Genomic DNA, 14,478 nt, shown 5'->3' on the forward strand with positions numbered 1-14,478 from the left:
AAGATGGCAGGAATGGAGACTACCAGACCACCTTATTTAGTATAAGTAACCTACTAAATGAAAAGCTCCCACTATTAAGACACAAAATGCCTGAGGGGAAGTATCACTTACATGGTGAATTATCTAGCTTCTCTAAACAAAGAAAGGTACTCAGAGCAACAACAAAAATACTACCTTTTGAACATTAAACTCCTGTCTAAAACTATGGATGTTAGATAAGTGCCTATTAAGTACTATCTCCTGAGATTAGGCTTTGATAAATTTACTCCAATTTATTCTCACTCCTCCTGATTATAGTTTTCATTCTTATTCTGTAATTATAAGGTAGCAAACAAAACAAACCATGGAGAAAATTCTTCTCTTCCTTTACTAGTGTCTGACATGCTTTATTTCAAGCAAGTGGATTTTTGTATCACATTGGCAAGCAGTTTCTGCAACTGATGATCTGTACACTATTTAGTTGATTTCTAGGTGCTCAATTTGATAAAGTTAGTATGTACACTAACATGGACTAAGCCAAGGAAAAGAACTAAAAAAATATTTCATAATCTCAGTGTAAAAAGATAATCATTTTCAAAATCTCTTTATTATTCAGTTTCATAATATTTCATATTCAAAGGACAGACTGAAGTTTGATTTACCATGCAAAACCCATCAGTTGCACCACTTACAGCATTAATCTTATTTATAAAAAGACTGCTGGATATTACGTGTTCTTACACACCAAAAATTTTATTGAAAATCTATGGTTACAATCCTTCAGAATAATTTCTGTGCCTTGGAGACAGCATGTAATAATCTACATAATTAAAAATGGAGATGATGTAGAAATGCTGTGTCATTGAACTGAGTCTCTACCATAAGTATATGAAGTATGAATATTCTATCATAAACTGGAATGTGTAAATATGGAGGATGTGAAGACACCATCCCTGGAGATGTTCAAAGCCTTCAATCCTGAACAACCTGTAGTAGGTTACACAGCTTTAGGCAAGGGCATGGACTACTCCATGGGTCCATCCCAATCTCATTTATTCCGTGATCTTCTGCAGTAACTGACTGGGAATTTAATTTGCTAAAGCCAGGCCTCATCACGGCTGAGGATGAATTTAATGATACTGAAGGGGGAACATGAGCACACTACTGACCAAAGGAATCCTGCCCACCTTCCTCCCTCCTCCACTACTCTTTCATCTTTAGTTATAAAGCTCCCCCTTCTATCCTTGTGTAGACTCTGGATTCTCAAGATTATTGGCTGAGCAAATCAGCTCACTATTCTAGCACAGAGCAAACAGAGCAAGGAAAGTATAACATTCACTGCCAAGCTATGAGCGGATTTAACTCCTGGAATGGTCCAACAAGAGCCACAGCTCATGCAAAACAGGCAGTATGCATAAAGCAGGAGACTGAAGTAGGAGAAGAGCAAAACAAGCTTCTTCCTTCAGTTTAAATTAAAATGATTTAGCCCTATGTAACTTCATCCCTAGAGATTTTGGGAATTTTAGCAGTATTAATTTTAATGTTATCATTACACTGCAGCCTAGCCAAACCTTATTACCATTGGTGCCTTACTCATCAATCCTGAGCACACTGCTGCTGCTGCTGCTCCCAAATCAACATGGTTAAGCCAGAACAAAACCTTGGCTCACTGCAGGGCCAGAATAATATCTAAGCTGACATAAAGGAGGTGGCAAGAATCCCTCAGGAAGGGCTATAACACTGGGACAGAGAGGAGAGATGAGGCAAACAGTGGCAAGAAGCAAAATAAAAGACTATAAAAATTAAGTTAAAAACCTTAGAAAAACTCATCTGTCACCATATTTTTATAAGACTGAAACCTTCCCATTCTCAGAGAACTTTATACAGGAAAAAATATTTGAAAAAAATGTTTTTAATGTAAAATTACATCTTGCTGTAAAAAGTTTTCTTTTACTTGATTATTCCTTTAAGAATCAATGACATCTTTATATTTGAAATAATTTGTCATCATCTGCACTTGTTTGTCTCTACTAATAACATGAGTTGCCAGCAGCAACAAGCAAACAGGCAAAAAAACCTGAAACAAAAATGTTTAAGTTAGTTACATTGAAAAATAATCATTATAGAGGTTTACATTTTGTTCTTGTAGCAAAAGTGTTTTAAATAGTTCTTTAAATAATTTAATTCAACAGATTTCCTCTCTAAATTGATTCAGAAGTTAAAGCATACTTCACCTTTTCCAGTTCTTTTGGTATCCGCATGCACGTGTACACTCTCTCTCGCCGCTCTGTGTATTTTGCTTCATTGTGCTCAAGGAAATAACCTCTTGTTAGCTCAGCACTGATGAACCTCAGCAAGGAAAGATCTATTCAGAAACACACATAGGCAGAAGTCACTTCAGGCATGACCTCCAGAGGGTGAGAAGCTGCTAACTTTTGTTACTTTTTACTTGCTACATGTTTCATTTGCATAGTCTGACCCAGAAGGTTTTGCTGATGGTTAAATAACTTTGCATGGAAGGAGTTTCAGGAGATGCAAGTCCAATGCTCTCCAATTCATTTCCCTGCTGCCTCCCAACAAACAAGCTACTTTTCCCAGGCAATCAGACACCCACTTCTACAAAACATTACTCAAAGCAGCTACACAAAATGCAACATGCTGAGTGAATCTAATCCTTAATGTATTATCAGACCTCCTAAATTTACTAAACTCTATTTTTGACTTCTTAAAAGCTATTTTCTCACTCAGCAACATTAGCAACTTGTTCTTTATTTTAAAGAATAACTTTCCACAACAGCAAAACATGACAGACGTGTGATCCCAAGCAATTCAGTGCACAAACAGTACAAACACACTGAACCTTTGGGATCAGGTCTTTCACAACCAAAAAGCCATCAAGCACGTACAGATCTCCTCTGCTTTAATGGCTGTAGGTAAATAACCTGAAGGCTGACTGGCCTGTGTTTAAGCAGCTCATATGGCTTCTAAAAAAGACTTTGCACAGAAGAGTCTTACAAAATTTATAACATATGAAATTATAATTATGAAATTCAGGCTGTCAGCACAAGAAGGTTGAACTTAAGTTTCAACACTCACAGACAAGGTCTGACATTATCACCTCCTTGTAACACTTCAGAAGTGACAGAACACTGCAATGAAGTTCAACATCTCCGGTTATTGGCATTTAAAACCAGAAACTCTCAATGTTCACACAATACCCAGAAGATGAAAATCACTCATCTAGACAAACAGATGAAAAGCTAGAGACACTTACTATGATACAAGCACATGTTCACAAATGGTAAATTCAAATTTCAGCCAAAGTCTTAGGGACCAGAGAAGGGAGAAGTAACCTTGCATGGTAGAATGCTCTGCATTTTTCAGGGCAGGAAGAGGCTGTATATACATTCTTAGCAAAACAACTCAGGTAACAGCTGTTAAGAGCAGAATGCAAGTATTGACACTCTGCATGAAGAATTCACCCAAAACTGTCTGAGGCAATGCCTTCTCAATATTCATCACATTGAAGATGAAGACTTTCACAGTAGCCAGAAGTTTACAGAGTTTTAAAGCAAAGAAGGAATCAGCTCAAGCAGAAATATAAAAGAAGCAAAAGAGGGTGTGCTTACACCATGCATTACCTTGGGTGGGAGGTGTGATTACAACCTGGGGGAAATTACAGGCACTTTGTAGTTTGTGGTGCTGCAATAATATTCTCCATATGTCTGGTATTGTGATTTATCATATACTGACTGTAAAATTCACTAACTACCTGTTAATTACGTATTGTTAATAAATCATGATTTTCTTTAAACGATGAGAACTGACCCATTTTCGTGTGTATGAGCTTGTCACTGGAAAATGATTTTGGTGATCCACTTCTACTAAGTAGGCCAAAATCACTCAAAGCCTTAAAGGCATTTATTTTAAAACAAACAAAACAACATGTTGCTTAATGGGTAATAATAAACAAATATTTACATATAAAGTTTCAAACAAAGTTCATTCTGTGAAATCACTGCTTAGACCTCTTGCAAACTTGTTTTCTGGAGTCTCCCTTTGTAACACTATCACTTTTAACTTTTTTGGTTATTCCAATTCTTCAATGTTTAAAAACTTGAAAGTAAAAGCAGGTATGTATAAGCACACCAAATAATTACTCTGTTAAATGCCCAGGTGTATTTTCTTCCACCTCAAATAACCAACCTTCTCTAACTTAAAGATACAGCCATCTCAAACAACTGAAGTTTCCTGCACAGTAAATATATGCATACGAGCAAGTACCATGGGGTAACTTATGAGTCCCTACCAACTTCAGATATCCTAAGATTTTAGCTAATGGGTTATTTGTTCCCACCCCTTCTTACCTAACACAAAGTATTTCAGAGGCCTATTGCTGAAAACTACTTTAATTATTTTAATTAACTATTTAAATTATTTTAAGTTTCCAACACTTTAGGCTTTCATGCCCTAGATATTGAGGGATAATCAATCCTCCTGACTGAGCTTGATCAATACACAAGCTCCAGAGTGTGAGTGCAAAATCCCGTCTCCAGTGACAGGGGATGCACTGGAGCACACAGCCACTGAGCCACCTCCCCTCTGAGCGCTTACTGCCACCCAGCACCAGGCTCAGCTCTGGGCCAGCTGTGAAACAGATTAGCGGCTGACCCTGTAGGAAAAACACAGTAACCAAAAGAACAGCATGACACACCACGGCAGAACAAAGTAATAAATCATTTGAAAAACAGCTTCATTCTGCTATCAAAGCATCAAGCAACATTTTCTTTTAAAAGTAAACTCTACCTCCCACTTCAAATTCCTTCCCTACTTCAAATTCCCCTCTTTAGCAGTCAGAAAGTTTTAGACTGTGGTCCAAGTTTAATCTGTTCAGACAGATTCATACTCTTAATGCTTACAGTATGCTCATTTACCTCCACACCTCAGGACAGGAAAGCATAAGCATCTTCAAAAAACACAAAAGACACAAATTCCTTCAAGGTAAGAAGACAGTGATTTAGCTAAGTTATACTTCAATGCATAGCTGCACAGAGGATAACCATTAACCAGAAAGGAGAGGAAAAGTTAAGGAAATGTGAAATGTACTGCACTTCACTAAGTTTCTATTCTATAATCATTAATTTAATCCTAAATACAGCAGTTCCAGGCACTCACTTCACTCCTGTCAATCCTAAATACACACTTCTTCCATAAGCACACCAATTAATCAAAAAAATATATATTTTAAAAAGTATTTTCTTCTCCACTAATCAACTTCTCTTTACGGTACTAGTCCTGCTTCATCAAAGAAACCCCTACTTTCTTAGTTAACATACTGCTACCCTTAGACAAGTTAGAATTTTTAGTTGCTCAATCAAGAAGCCTGTTCTTATGTTTTCTTGCCATGAAACATCAAAGAGCACTAAAGATTTTTAAGTATTTTAAAATTTCAAATAAATTGCATGAACATAGTTAAGTATTCTCCACCACCTCCAGTAACAATCCCCTTTTTATAAAGTTATTTGTTCAGTTGTTTTTCAGGCACATCGGTATGTATCTTGATCATTCTTTTTTTCACCTAAATGCAACTCATACCACTACAATCAAGCTAATTCCTTTACACCTATGAAAATTACATCACCTTTACATTCTGTAGTGTTCATCAACACCACAGAACTGCAGCCAATGATGCTGCATGTCTGATGATATAATACATCAGAAACAGACACTGCACCCATCAAACTCGAAGGAAAGCATTCAATTATTGACATATTACTAAAGTTAAATCCTATTATTTTATTTTCTTTTTTTTGATAAGACTGTGTTATCACATTCAAGCCAACACTGCAAAAGCCTTGAAAGTTTAACACTTCAAGCACTTTCCAGATTTTCAGCAAGCCAATCATTTAAGAATACAGCAGCAATGTAGCTATTTATAACCTTAAATTAATTTACAACATTAAATTAATCCTGACACGGTGACTGACAAGTTTTACAAAAACTGCAGGGGTATTTAAAAAAGTTACTTAGTAGATACCTGAAATAACCGGTTGAAGTCTGAATGTAAATATAGCTGCATACTGATAACAAAGGCCATGACATTTCCCCTTATTTTTCCTTATGAATCCCCAGCTGGCGAATTTAATTTACTTTAAATAACTTCTAATAATTTGCGTACTTCCAAGTTCTAACAGCATCGTCACTGCCAGCAGCAGAGGCAAAGACCACTGCAGTCGCAGCTGTAAGCGTGTAACAAGAGCTGGTAAGGCGACCAAACACTTCCAGTACTTCAGCAAGAAACTCGAGCGAGCCCGCAGCCTCCCGGCCCGCGGGGCTCGGGGAGCGCTCCGAGCGGCCCCTCTCGCTCCAGGCACCGCTGCACCGGGCAGGTACCGAGCCCGACAGCCGGAGTCCCACCTTCGGGCACAGCACCCCTCCAGGGACGGTGCCCGAGCTGCTCGCACCCCTCCCGAGCAGCAGCTGACAAAACTGCGTGACAGGGCACGGGGACCCGTCCGCCCGCGCTCCGCACCCCAACACCCCGTACGGGGACCGGGGCACAGCCGGCCATGCGCACCCCGCCTCACGGAGCGAACCCAGGGGCAGGGCTGAGGGAGAGCTCCCCGCGGGCCGCCCGCCGCTCCCGGGCCCGCCCGCTCCCGGCGCACTTTTCAAGTCGCTCGCCCAAGTTCGCACGGGCGAACCAAGAGCCGCCCGCCCTGGGCAACGCCGCTACGGCCACACCGGTACCCCGTGCAGGCCACCCTGTCCCGGGGTCCCCTCTGCCGCGAGGAGGAGCCCGCTGGCCCCGCCGCCGCCGCTCACCCGAGAGGCTCCGCTTCTTCTTCCTGCCCCGGTCGCTCTCGTAGAAGCCTAACGTCTCCGTTCGCTGCTGCGGGGACGGCTGCCCCGGGCCGGCGGTGGGCGGCCGCGGCTCGCTGCTCCCCCAGAGAGTTTTCGGCTCCCCGCGGCCGCTGTCCTGCCGCCCTTCCCCGCCGCTGCCCGGCGCGGCGGCGGCGGCGGCGTCGGCAACGCCGGCCATGTTCGCCGCCCGCTGCGCGCCCGCCGCCCCCGCGCCGCGCGCCTGCCGGTGACTCATCACCGCGCGACAGCCGCGGGCCCGGCCGCGCGCCACTGCTCCGCACGCGGGGGGCGGAGAGGGGCGGGCCGGCGCGCCGCCATCTTGCCGCCGTTAACCCCTCAGGGAACGGGCCCTGTCCCGGCGCCTCCCGCTGCCCCGCCCCGAGCCTCCCCCGGCTCTCAGGGTGCTGCAATTGAAGGCGTCAGGTTCGCGTCGGGGGACGGACTCAGTGGGGTCTCCGCCGTTTTTCGCAAAAAGCATCACGCGTGTGATGGTCACGGTCTCACGGCCCCCTCCCCACGGGCCGTGGGACAGCAGCTCAAAGCGGTGGCTAACAAGGTGATTAAACCTTGAACCACGCAAATAAAGACCTTGTTCAAAAATGGAAAGCGAGTGGTGAATTATTAACTTAAAGCCAACAGGGCTTCGGTGAACTGCAGAGCACGAGTTGGCCTGGGCCGGGCGCCTGAGGTCACAGCCCGGCGCTGCCCCGGCCGGCCCTGGCGGAGCCGCGGCTGCCGGGCCTGCCCTGTCCCGCCCGGCTCGCACGGAGCTCAGCGCGCCCCGCAGCGCTCGGAGAGCCCGCTAAGCTCAGCGAGCCCCACCAGCCCGAAAAAAGGGCCTGAAATCTCGTGGTTTGTAAAGTGCTGGAAATGCCATTCGGTCCTGGCAGCGTGGTACTGGCGGTGATGAGGCTTGCTAGACACTATACTAATGAAAAATAATTGTTCCTGCCACAGAATGTTTGTAATTTACACACAAAGGTGAGTATGAGAAGCAGGCATCTCAAGGTAACAGTGAAGCACTTGTTTGCAAGGGAATTCACGTGGGCACGAGGACAAAATACCTGGCCTGAATTTCAAGTACGAGATCTTCACATTCAGTTCTATTGTTCTTATCATGCATTCACAGGCCAAATTCAGTCAGCTTAATATTTAGCCACTCACCCTGAGAAAACAAAGAATGCTTTATTCTTTCTTTGGAAGGCCATAGTAGTCTTCATCTATAACTCTAACTTAATTGTATGGTTGTCTCAAAGAGCATTTTGGGCTTTGGATAGACTGGATGTGCCCATTCCCATTGCCATTAGTAGTTGTAAATGCCCCAAATCTGGCATTTCAAGCCAAATATTGTATTTTCAATCAAAATTTTGTATCCAATCCAAATTTGTATTCAATCAAATTTTTGTATCCAAATCCAAATCTTGGTTTTCAGACAGGGGAGTGCTTCTTGCAGACAGTGATACTGTGTAATAAGAGCATCAGAGAGGGGCTATCAGTAATAGCTACTATACTACACATTTTCAGTCTGGAGTTTCATCTTTTCTCTTTAGATGTAAAAAGCAGTTGGAAAAATAGGATGCAGAACAAAAGTTTCAAAAAGAACTGAAAAATTCTCTCAGCTGAAGGTCTGGTGCAGTCTGTGCAAAGTTACATGATGCCCTGAGAGATGTTCTGTTTCTCTCCTTCCAAATGTATAAACTTTTATCCAACCATAAGATGCATTACATGATATTTAAGGACAACAAATTGTCAAAACCTTGTGTCACTCTTACCAAAAAGAAGGTGCTTGCAGCATCAAGCACCATCTAACATCTTATTCAGGCCCACTGAGAAGCTATCTAATGAGTTGCTGGCACCAGTTGTGACAGCACATACATTTTTGTCTTCAGGGGTTGACCCAAGACAATCTTGCTTAATTTACAAGATCTTCAGTTTTCTGCTTGAAGTAATTCAGCTGAAGGCACAATAATATTATGACTGCAGTATGGTTCAGCTAAGAATTCACTCTACTTTTGACACTTCGAAAGCACTTTGAGAAGGTATCCTTGAGTTTTACCCAGGGAATCCTTATGCAGTTTTTTTTTTTTCTGTATTTACATACAGTTTATAAACATCATTTGCTGGATTATTAGTATGTTCTTTTTCACATGCAAATACATGTGTTCCAAATATTACATGTGATATTTTGGCACAGCAGCCATTTCTGGAAGGTCAACCCAACTGCAGCAAAATCCAGTGTTTAGGTATTTGAGGCCTTGAACTAGTCAAGACAGAGGAGAAAAGTTGCTTGGTGAGAAACATTAGCAATGCTCATATAGGAAGTAGTGGTTAATTATGATATGTGCTGTTGGGAATTATCTGGAACCATCTGCTGTTTGGACAGGAAAAGCTGATTTTTTTTTGCCTTCCAAAGCTTATCTGCTTTGAGACATGCTATGGAGTGACTCTGCAGCACTGTTCATGAATCTTTTTCCTGAAACGATTTTCTTAGAACAAGACACAGCCCTGTCAATGTTCCTACAGCTGCAGTTCCACCTTTTTCCCCAAGAGATAATTAGCAGGTGGGGAGGAGGGGGAGGATTGTTTCAAAACAATGACTGTCTCCCAGGAGAAAAACCCAGTTTCATTCACAGAACAGCAAAAAACACTAGGATAGTGAATACAGACTGAGAAGTAAGGGCTACTTGAATTTTAGTAGGAATATCAGCTCTTTGGATCTTTGGGGCTTTCTTTGCACAAGCTACTTAATTTTTTACCCTAAATTTTCCGTACATATAGTAGACTAATGCTTAAATTACACAAAAAGTATCTTATACATAATCATCAGAGAGGGGGTTTTACCAATTTGATATCAGAAAAGTTTTTCTGGCACTGTTAAGTATTAAAACTTTTATAGTGTATCCAGCTCAGCTGTGCTTTAGTCCCTGAGTACTCATTACTCTCTCTGAGTGAGGAGAGTTCTTTTACTCTGAAGAACATTTTATGAAGAACATTTTACATGCTTCAAAACTCCTCCTTTTTTGTAGTGGATTTTTTCCCCACAAGCCACAACAGAAGGTCACTAAGAAGACTTGGAAAATGCATAATAATTTTTTTTTTGTTAATGCGTTTTGCTGGCAGAACTTTGTTGTCTTTTCAGACCTTGTCTTGTCAGATCTATGTCATTCACACCCACCAACTCAGACAGCCCTCTTAAGAGAGATGATATATCAGTGATGTGTGTTAAAAAGAAGTAAACTAAGATCTTCTTTTTAGGGTAGTAATAGAAACATGGAAAAAAGATCTATCACCAAAATTATATTTCATATGAGGAGTAAATTGCGGACATAGCTTAGGAAATGTGAAAGAAGCCTAGAGAAACTCAGTGTACTGCCCCAAGCAGAGTTAAGTGAAAAAAGAATACATTAAGTAACAATAAAGAAGAGGCAGGTGTTAAAATGATGATAATAACAATGCAATATGAAACAGTTACAAGTAATTGCAATACTCAAAACTATGTGAAAACATCTTGTTTCTTTCCATTGTAAGCTTTTTGTTAGTGGGGCTCAAACTTTAGACTTAGCAATATCATTCAAAACAGACTAGATAGTAAAAATGTATGGTTTAATTATTTATTTTCTTGAGTCTCCTGCAAGAATTATCTTGAATTGTGATCTTGAATGTGATGATTATGTGGTGAATGTGATGATTTTTCCTTTTTAAAAGTGTCATTGGTGTGTACACTTTCTGTGAAGACGTAACTTAACAAAATTAATGGTGAATTCTAAGCGCAATAATGCTGATTTATTTCCACAACAAAGTATTTTTAGCCCCTTTTGTAATATAAACAATTTATTTTGTGTTGAGTTTGTGACTTTTAGTCCATTTATTATGTGAGTACGTATTCATTCTTCTACTAAAGGCAGTGCATCTCTTAGCAACAACTGATATTAACAAACTTAGTTCTAAATCTTTCAGAGTTGCAGCTGTCATATATTTGCAAGGTACAAAAGTATTGGTTGGAAATATAATCTAATTCTGTCTCAGTCAGTTGTGTTTGGTAGCTGAAGTTAAAAATATCTGTTTACGCCCACAGGGGAAAAATCCCGTAAAGACTTTTTCCTCCATTTTATGTTCAACATCTAAGCAGCACATTAATTTTGCATGGGATAATCCTCACATATGAAAAATAATCAGTACAAGCAATTTTCATATGCTGTATCACTTTTTAAAAAAAATCTCAATAGAAAATTACAATGCTAAGGTTTACCATATTTTTTGCTATGTTGAAGGCTAAAGATTAGGTTGACTCCTAGGTAAGCTAGAGACATTACTCAACATCAGCATGTCCTTGAATAATGAAAGTACAAATCATGTTATGCAATACTACAGTACCTGAAAGTCGAGTTTGACTTCTCACTGGTACATTTCCATTGTTTGTTTGCTCTGGATACCTCATTATATAGCACGGGAACTACTGCACAGTTAAAAATCAGTGGTGCTTTCCAGTGGCATCATGATTGTCCACACCTGCCATCTTTGAAATTTTTGGAGAAATAGTTCTTTTGAGATGCTTTTATATGGCATTTTATCCTGGGACCATTGTTCAAACAGGACCGAAGGGAAGAGTTGCAGAAAGTTAGTTCAGTATTACAGGTCTTTAAATGCATGCTCACATTATCTAAAAAATAAAATTGATAAAATGATTTGATTTTTAAGGCTTCTAAGAGTTTCCCAGTGTAATAATTTTATATTTATTTTTCTTTCAAATTTCAGGATTTTTTTTATCAAGGCAATACTTTTTCTGTGACCATCAGTGACAGTGCTTTCCTGCCCTGACCTGATCTCCATTTCTCAGTGCCAAGATTTCTTCAGGTTTTATATCTTGTTTAAAATGCCACAACTAATACTTAAACTGCTGCCTCTGCTGGAGTGCAAACATCTGAACTGACAGCTTTTATGTAAGAAAAGCAACAAAGTATCTTTTCAACATCAGCATCACTGAACTCTGTGATGAGGCATTTCTCCACGAAGTTGAAAGTAAAGTTTGAAAGTAGAGTAGCACAAAGATTCTTCAATTCCAAGTTACTTTTATCACAACCTTCACCCTGAGATGCAGGAAAAAAGGTTTTGTAATCTCTTCTTTTCTCTTTTTCTCACATTATGTGCCTGTAGCTACATAACATTCAAAGATGGCTCTATACATGACAAGATAGTTTTAAGTGTTATAACTGCAGCTGCCTTTGACTCCATCCCCAGCTGCTTCCTCAGGAAAGCTAAGCCAGACATGAAGTGTGAGAGGACTAGGTGGGAGGAAATTGGTGGAGAAAATTCAGATGGAAAAATGGTTATAAAGAGCTCCAAAAGTCAAGAATTGAGGAGAGTACCTGACAAATAGGGTCTCAGCACCTAAACATGAGTTTCTTGTACCTAAGAATGAAACTACCAGTATCCTACAGAAATCACCTGGTGTTTTGTTTAAGTGTCAGAAAAAATGTTACCTCTAAAAATGGGTTTCCTAATGTATAAGTTTCAGTCTACCATTTCTACATATTTTTCAGGTCCAGGGAATAGAGATGAAATCCCAAATTTAGAGTGTCTGGGATTTTATGACTGAATTTACAATATGAGTTTTCAGTCATGCCAAACCTGAGTGGAGATGGAAATCTCTGTTATAAGAATCATTAGCAATCAGGTTTTCTGTAAATGGTCCTATTGATTTTAACAAGTTGAAGATCTCAATTCAGCAAGAGCATTTCTATTATGATAGTGTAAGAAGATATATAGGTATAGAAATGCAGATATGTATAAATATACACATGTACAAGCTTTGTGTCTAAAATTAGGTTGTGAGATCTCTAGATCTTAAGTCTCTTGCTTCTGGGAAACATCTCTACTCAAAAGAGAATTCAAATGTGTTAGATTTGAACATAAAGGTGTTTTCTGACTTTAGGCAGTAAAAATCACAGAATCACAGAATAGGTAAGACTGGGAGGGACCACAGAGGGTCATCTGGTCCAACCTCCCTTCTCAAGGAGGGCCATGCCAGAGAGAAGGTGGCACAGGGCTGCATCCAGACATTTCTTGAATATCTCCAGTGTGGGAGACTCCAGAACCTCTCTGGGCAACCTGTTCCAGTGCAAGGTCACCTGCACAGTGCAGAAATTCTTTTTCATGTTCAGCTGTAACTACGTGGTCATCAGTTTCTGCCCACTGCTGCTTTTCCTATTGTTTGGCAGCACTGAGCAGGGTCTGGCTCCATCCTCCTGCCACCCTCCCTTCAGATACTGACAGACATTGATGAGGACCCCTCCCAGTTTTCTCTTCTCAAGACTGAACAGGCCCAGCTCCCTCAGCCTTTTCTCATGACACAGATGCTCATGTCCCTTCATCATCTTCATTGCTCACTGCTGGACCTGCTCCATGAGCTCCATGTCTCTCCTGTGCTGAGGAGCCCAGAACTGGACACAGCACTGCAGATGTGGCTTCAATAGGGCTGAGTAGAGGGGCAGGATCCCATCCCTCATCCTGCCTGCAATGTTCTCCATGATGCACCCCAGGGTACCATTGGCCCTCTTGGCTCCCAGGGCACACTCCTGGTTCAGGGACAGTTTGCTGTCCAGCAGGACCCCCAGGTCCTTCTCTGCAGAGCTGGAGTCTCCAGCAGGTCAGCCCCCAGCCGGTGCTGGTGCCCAGGTTTATTCTTTTCCAGTTAAGGACCCTGAACTTGACTTTGTTGAATTCCAGATGGTTCCTTTCTGCCCATTTCTCCAACCTGCCCAGGGCCTTCTGAAGGGCTGTGGAGCACTCAGGGGGACCAGCCCAAAGCTCCTCCCAGCTTTGTGTTGTCAGTGAATTTGCTGAGGAGGCAGCTGGACCTTCATCCAAGCCACTGATGAAGAAGTTAAACAATCCTAAGACCAGTATTGAACCCTGGGGCACACCCCTTGTGTCAGATCTCCAACTAGATCCTGTGCCCCTGACTACAAACCTCTGGGATCTGCTGTTCAGCCAGGTCCCAATTCAGCTCACTGTCCACTCATCCAGTCCACAATTCCTGACCTGTGTGAGGAGGCTGTGGGAGACAGCGTCGAAAGCCTTACTGAAGTCAGAGTAGACAATATCTGCTGCTCTCCCCTTATTCCTCCAGGTTTCCCCATAAAAGGCAATCTGGTTGGCTAAGCATGATTTACCTTCAATGAATCCATGCTGACAATTGCTGATCACCTTCCAGTCATCCATGAGAAGAGATGGCCTCCAGAATGAGACACTCCATTACCTTTCCAGGGACAGTAGTTCCTTGGGTCCTCCTTCTTGTCCTTTTTGAAGACCAGGGTGACATTTGCTTTCTTGCAGTCCTCAGCCACCTCTCCTGATCTCCATGACCTTTCAAAGATGATCATGAGTGGTGTCACTTCAGTGTCTGCCAGCTCTCTCAGCATTCATTGATGCATCCCGCCAAGGCCCGTGTGTTCTTCAAAAACATTGTGCCTCCTGTAGGACTAACTGGATCAATTAAGAGGTTCTGGGACACTGAGCTTAGATTTCTATTTGTGAAAATCATCATTCATTTTGTAATTATACTTGCATGTGAAAACCATAAACTATAGCATGCACAGTAGAGGAAATGTATTGCTTATAAATATAGGATGAATG

At 41.5% G+C, this 14,478-nt stretch overlaps 1 protein-coding gene across 2 annotated transcripts in view; it reads right to left on the reverse strand.

Annotated features, from left to right (window-relative positions):
- The window catches only part of TAPT1 (transmembrane anterior posterior transformation 1), a 49,545-nt gene extending 42,444 nt beyond the window's left edge, over positions 1-7,101 (reverse strand). For both annotated transcript variants that reach the window (XM_071447190.1, XM_071447189.1), the window contains exons 1-2: positions 6,805-7,101; positions 2,214-2,344 (exon numbers count right to left, since the gene is read on the reverse strand). In XM_071447190.1, the coding sequence (XP_071303291.1) occupies positions 2,214-2,344; positions 6,805-7,078 (405 nt within the window). In that variant the 5' untranslated portion in view covers positions 7,079-7,101. The remainder of the gene's footprint in view (positions 1-2,213; positions 2,345-6,804) is intronic.
- Positions 7,102-14,478: the final 7,377 nt, after the last annotated feature.

The sequence above is a fragment of the Agelaius tricolor genome, unplaced genomic scaffold, assembly GCF_023055355.1.
Source record: "Agelaius tricolor isolate 1412-34295 unplaced genomic scaffold, bAgeTri1.0.p SCAF_24, whole genome shotgun sequence".
Classification (NCBI taxonomy): Eukaryota; Metazoa; Chordata; class Aves; order Passeriformes; family Icteridae; genus Agelaius; species Agelaius tricolor.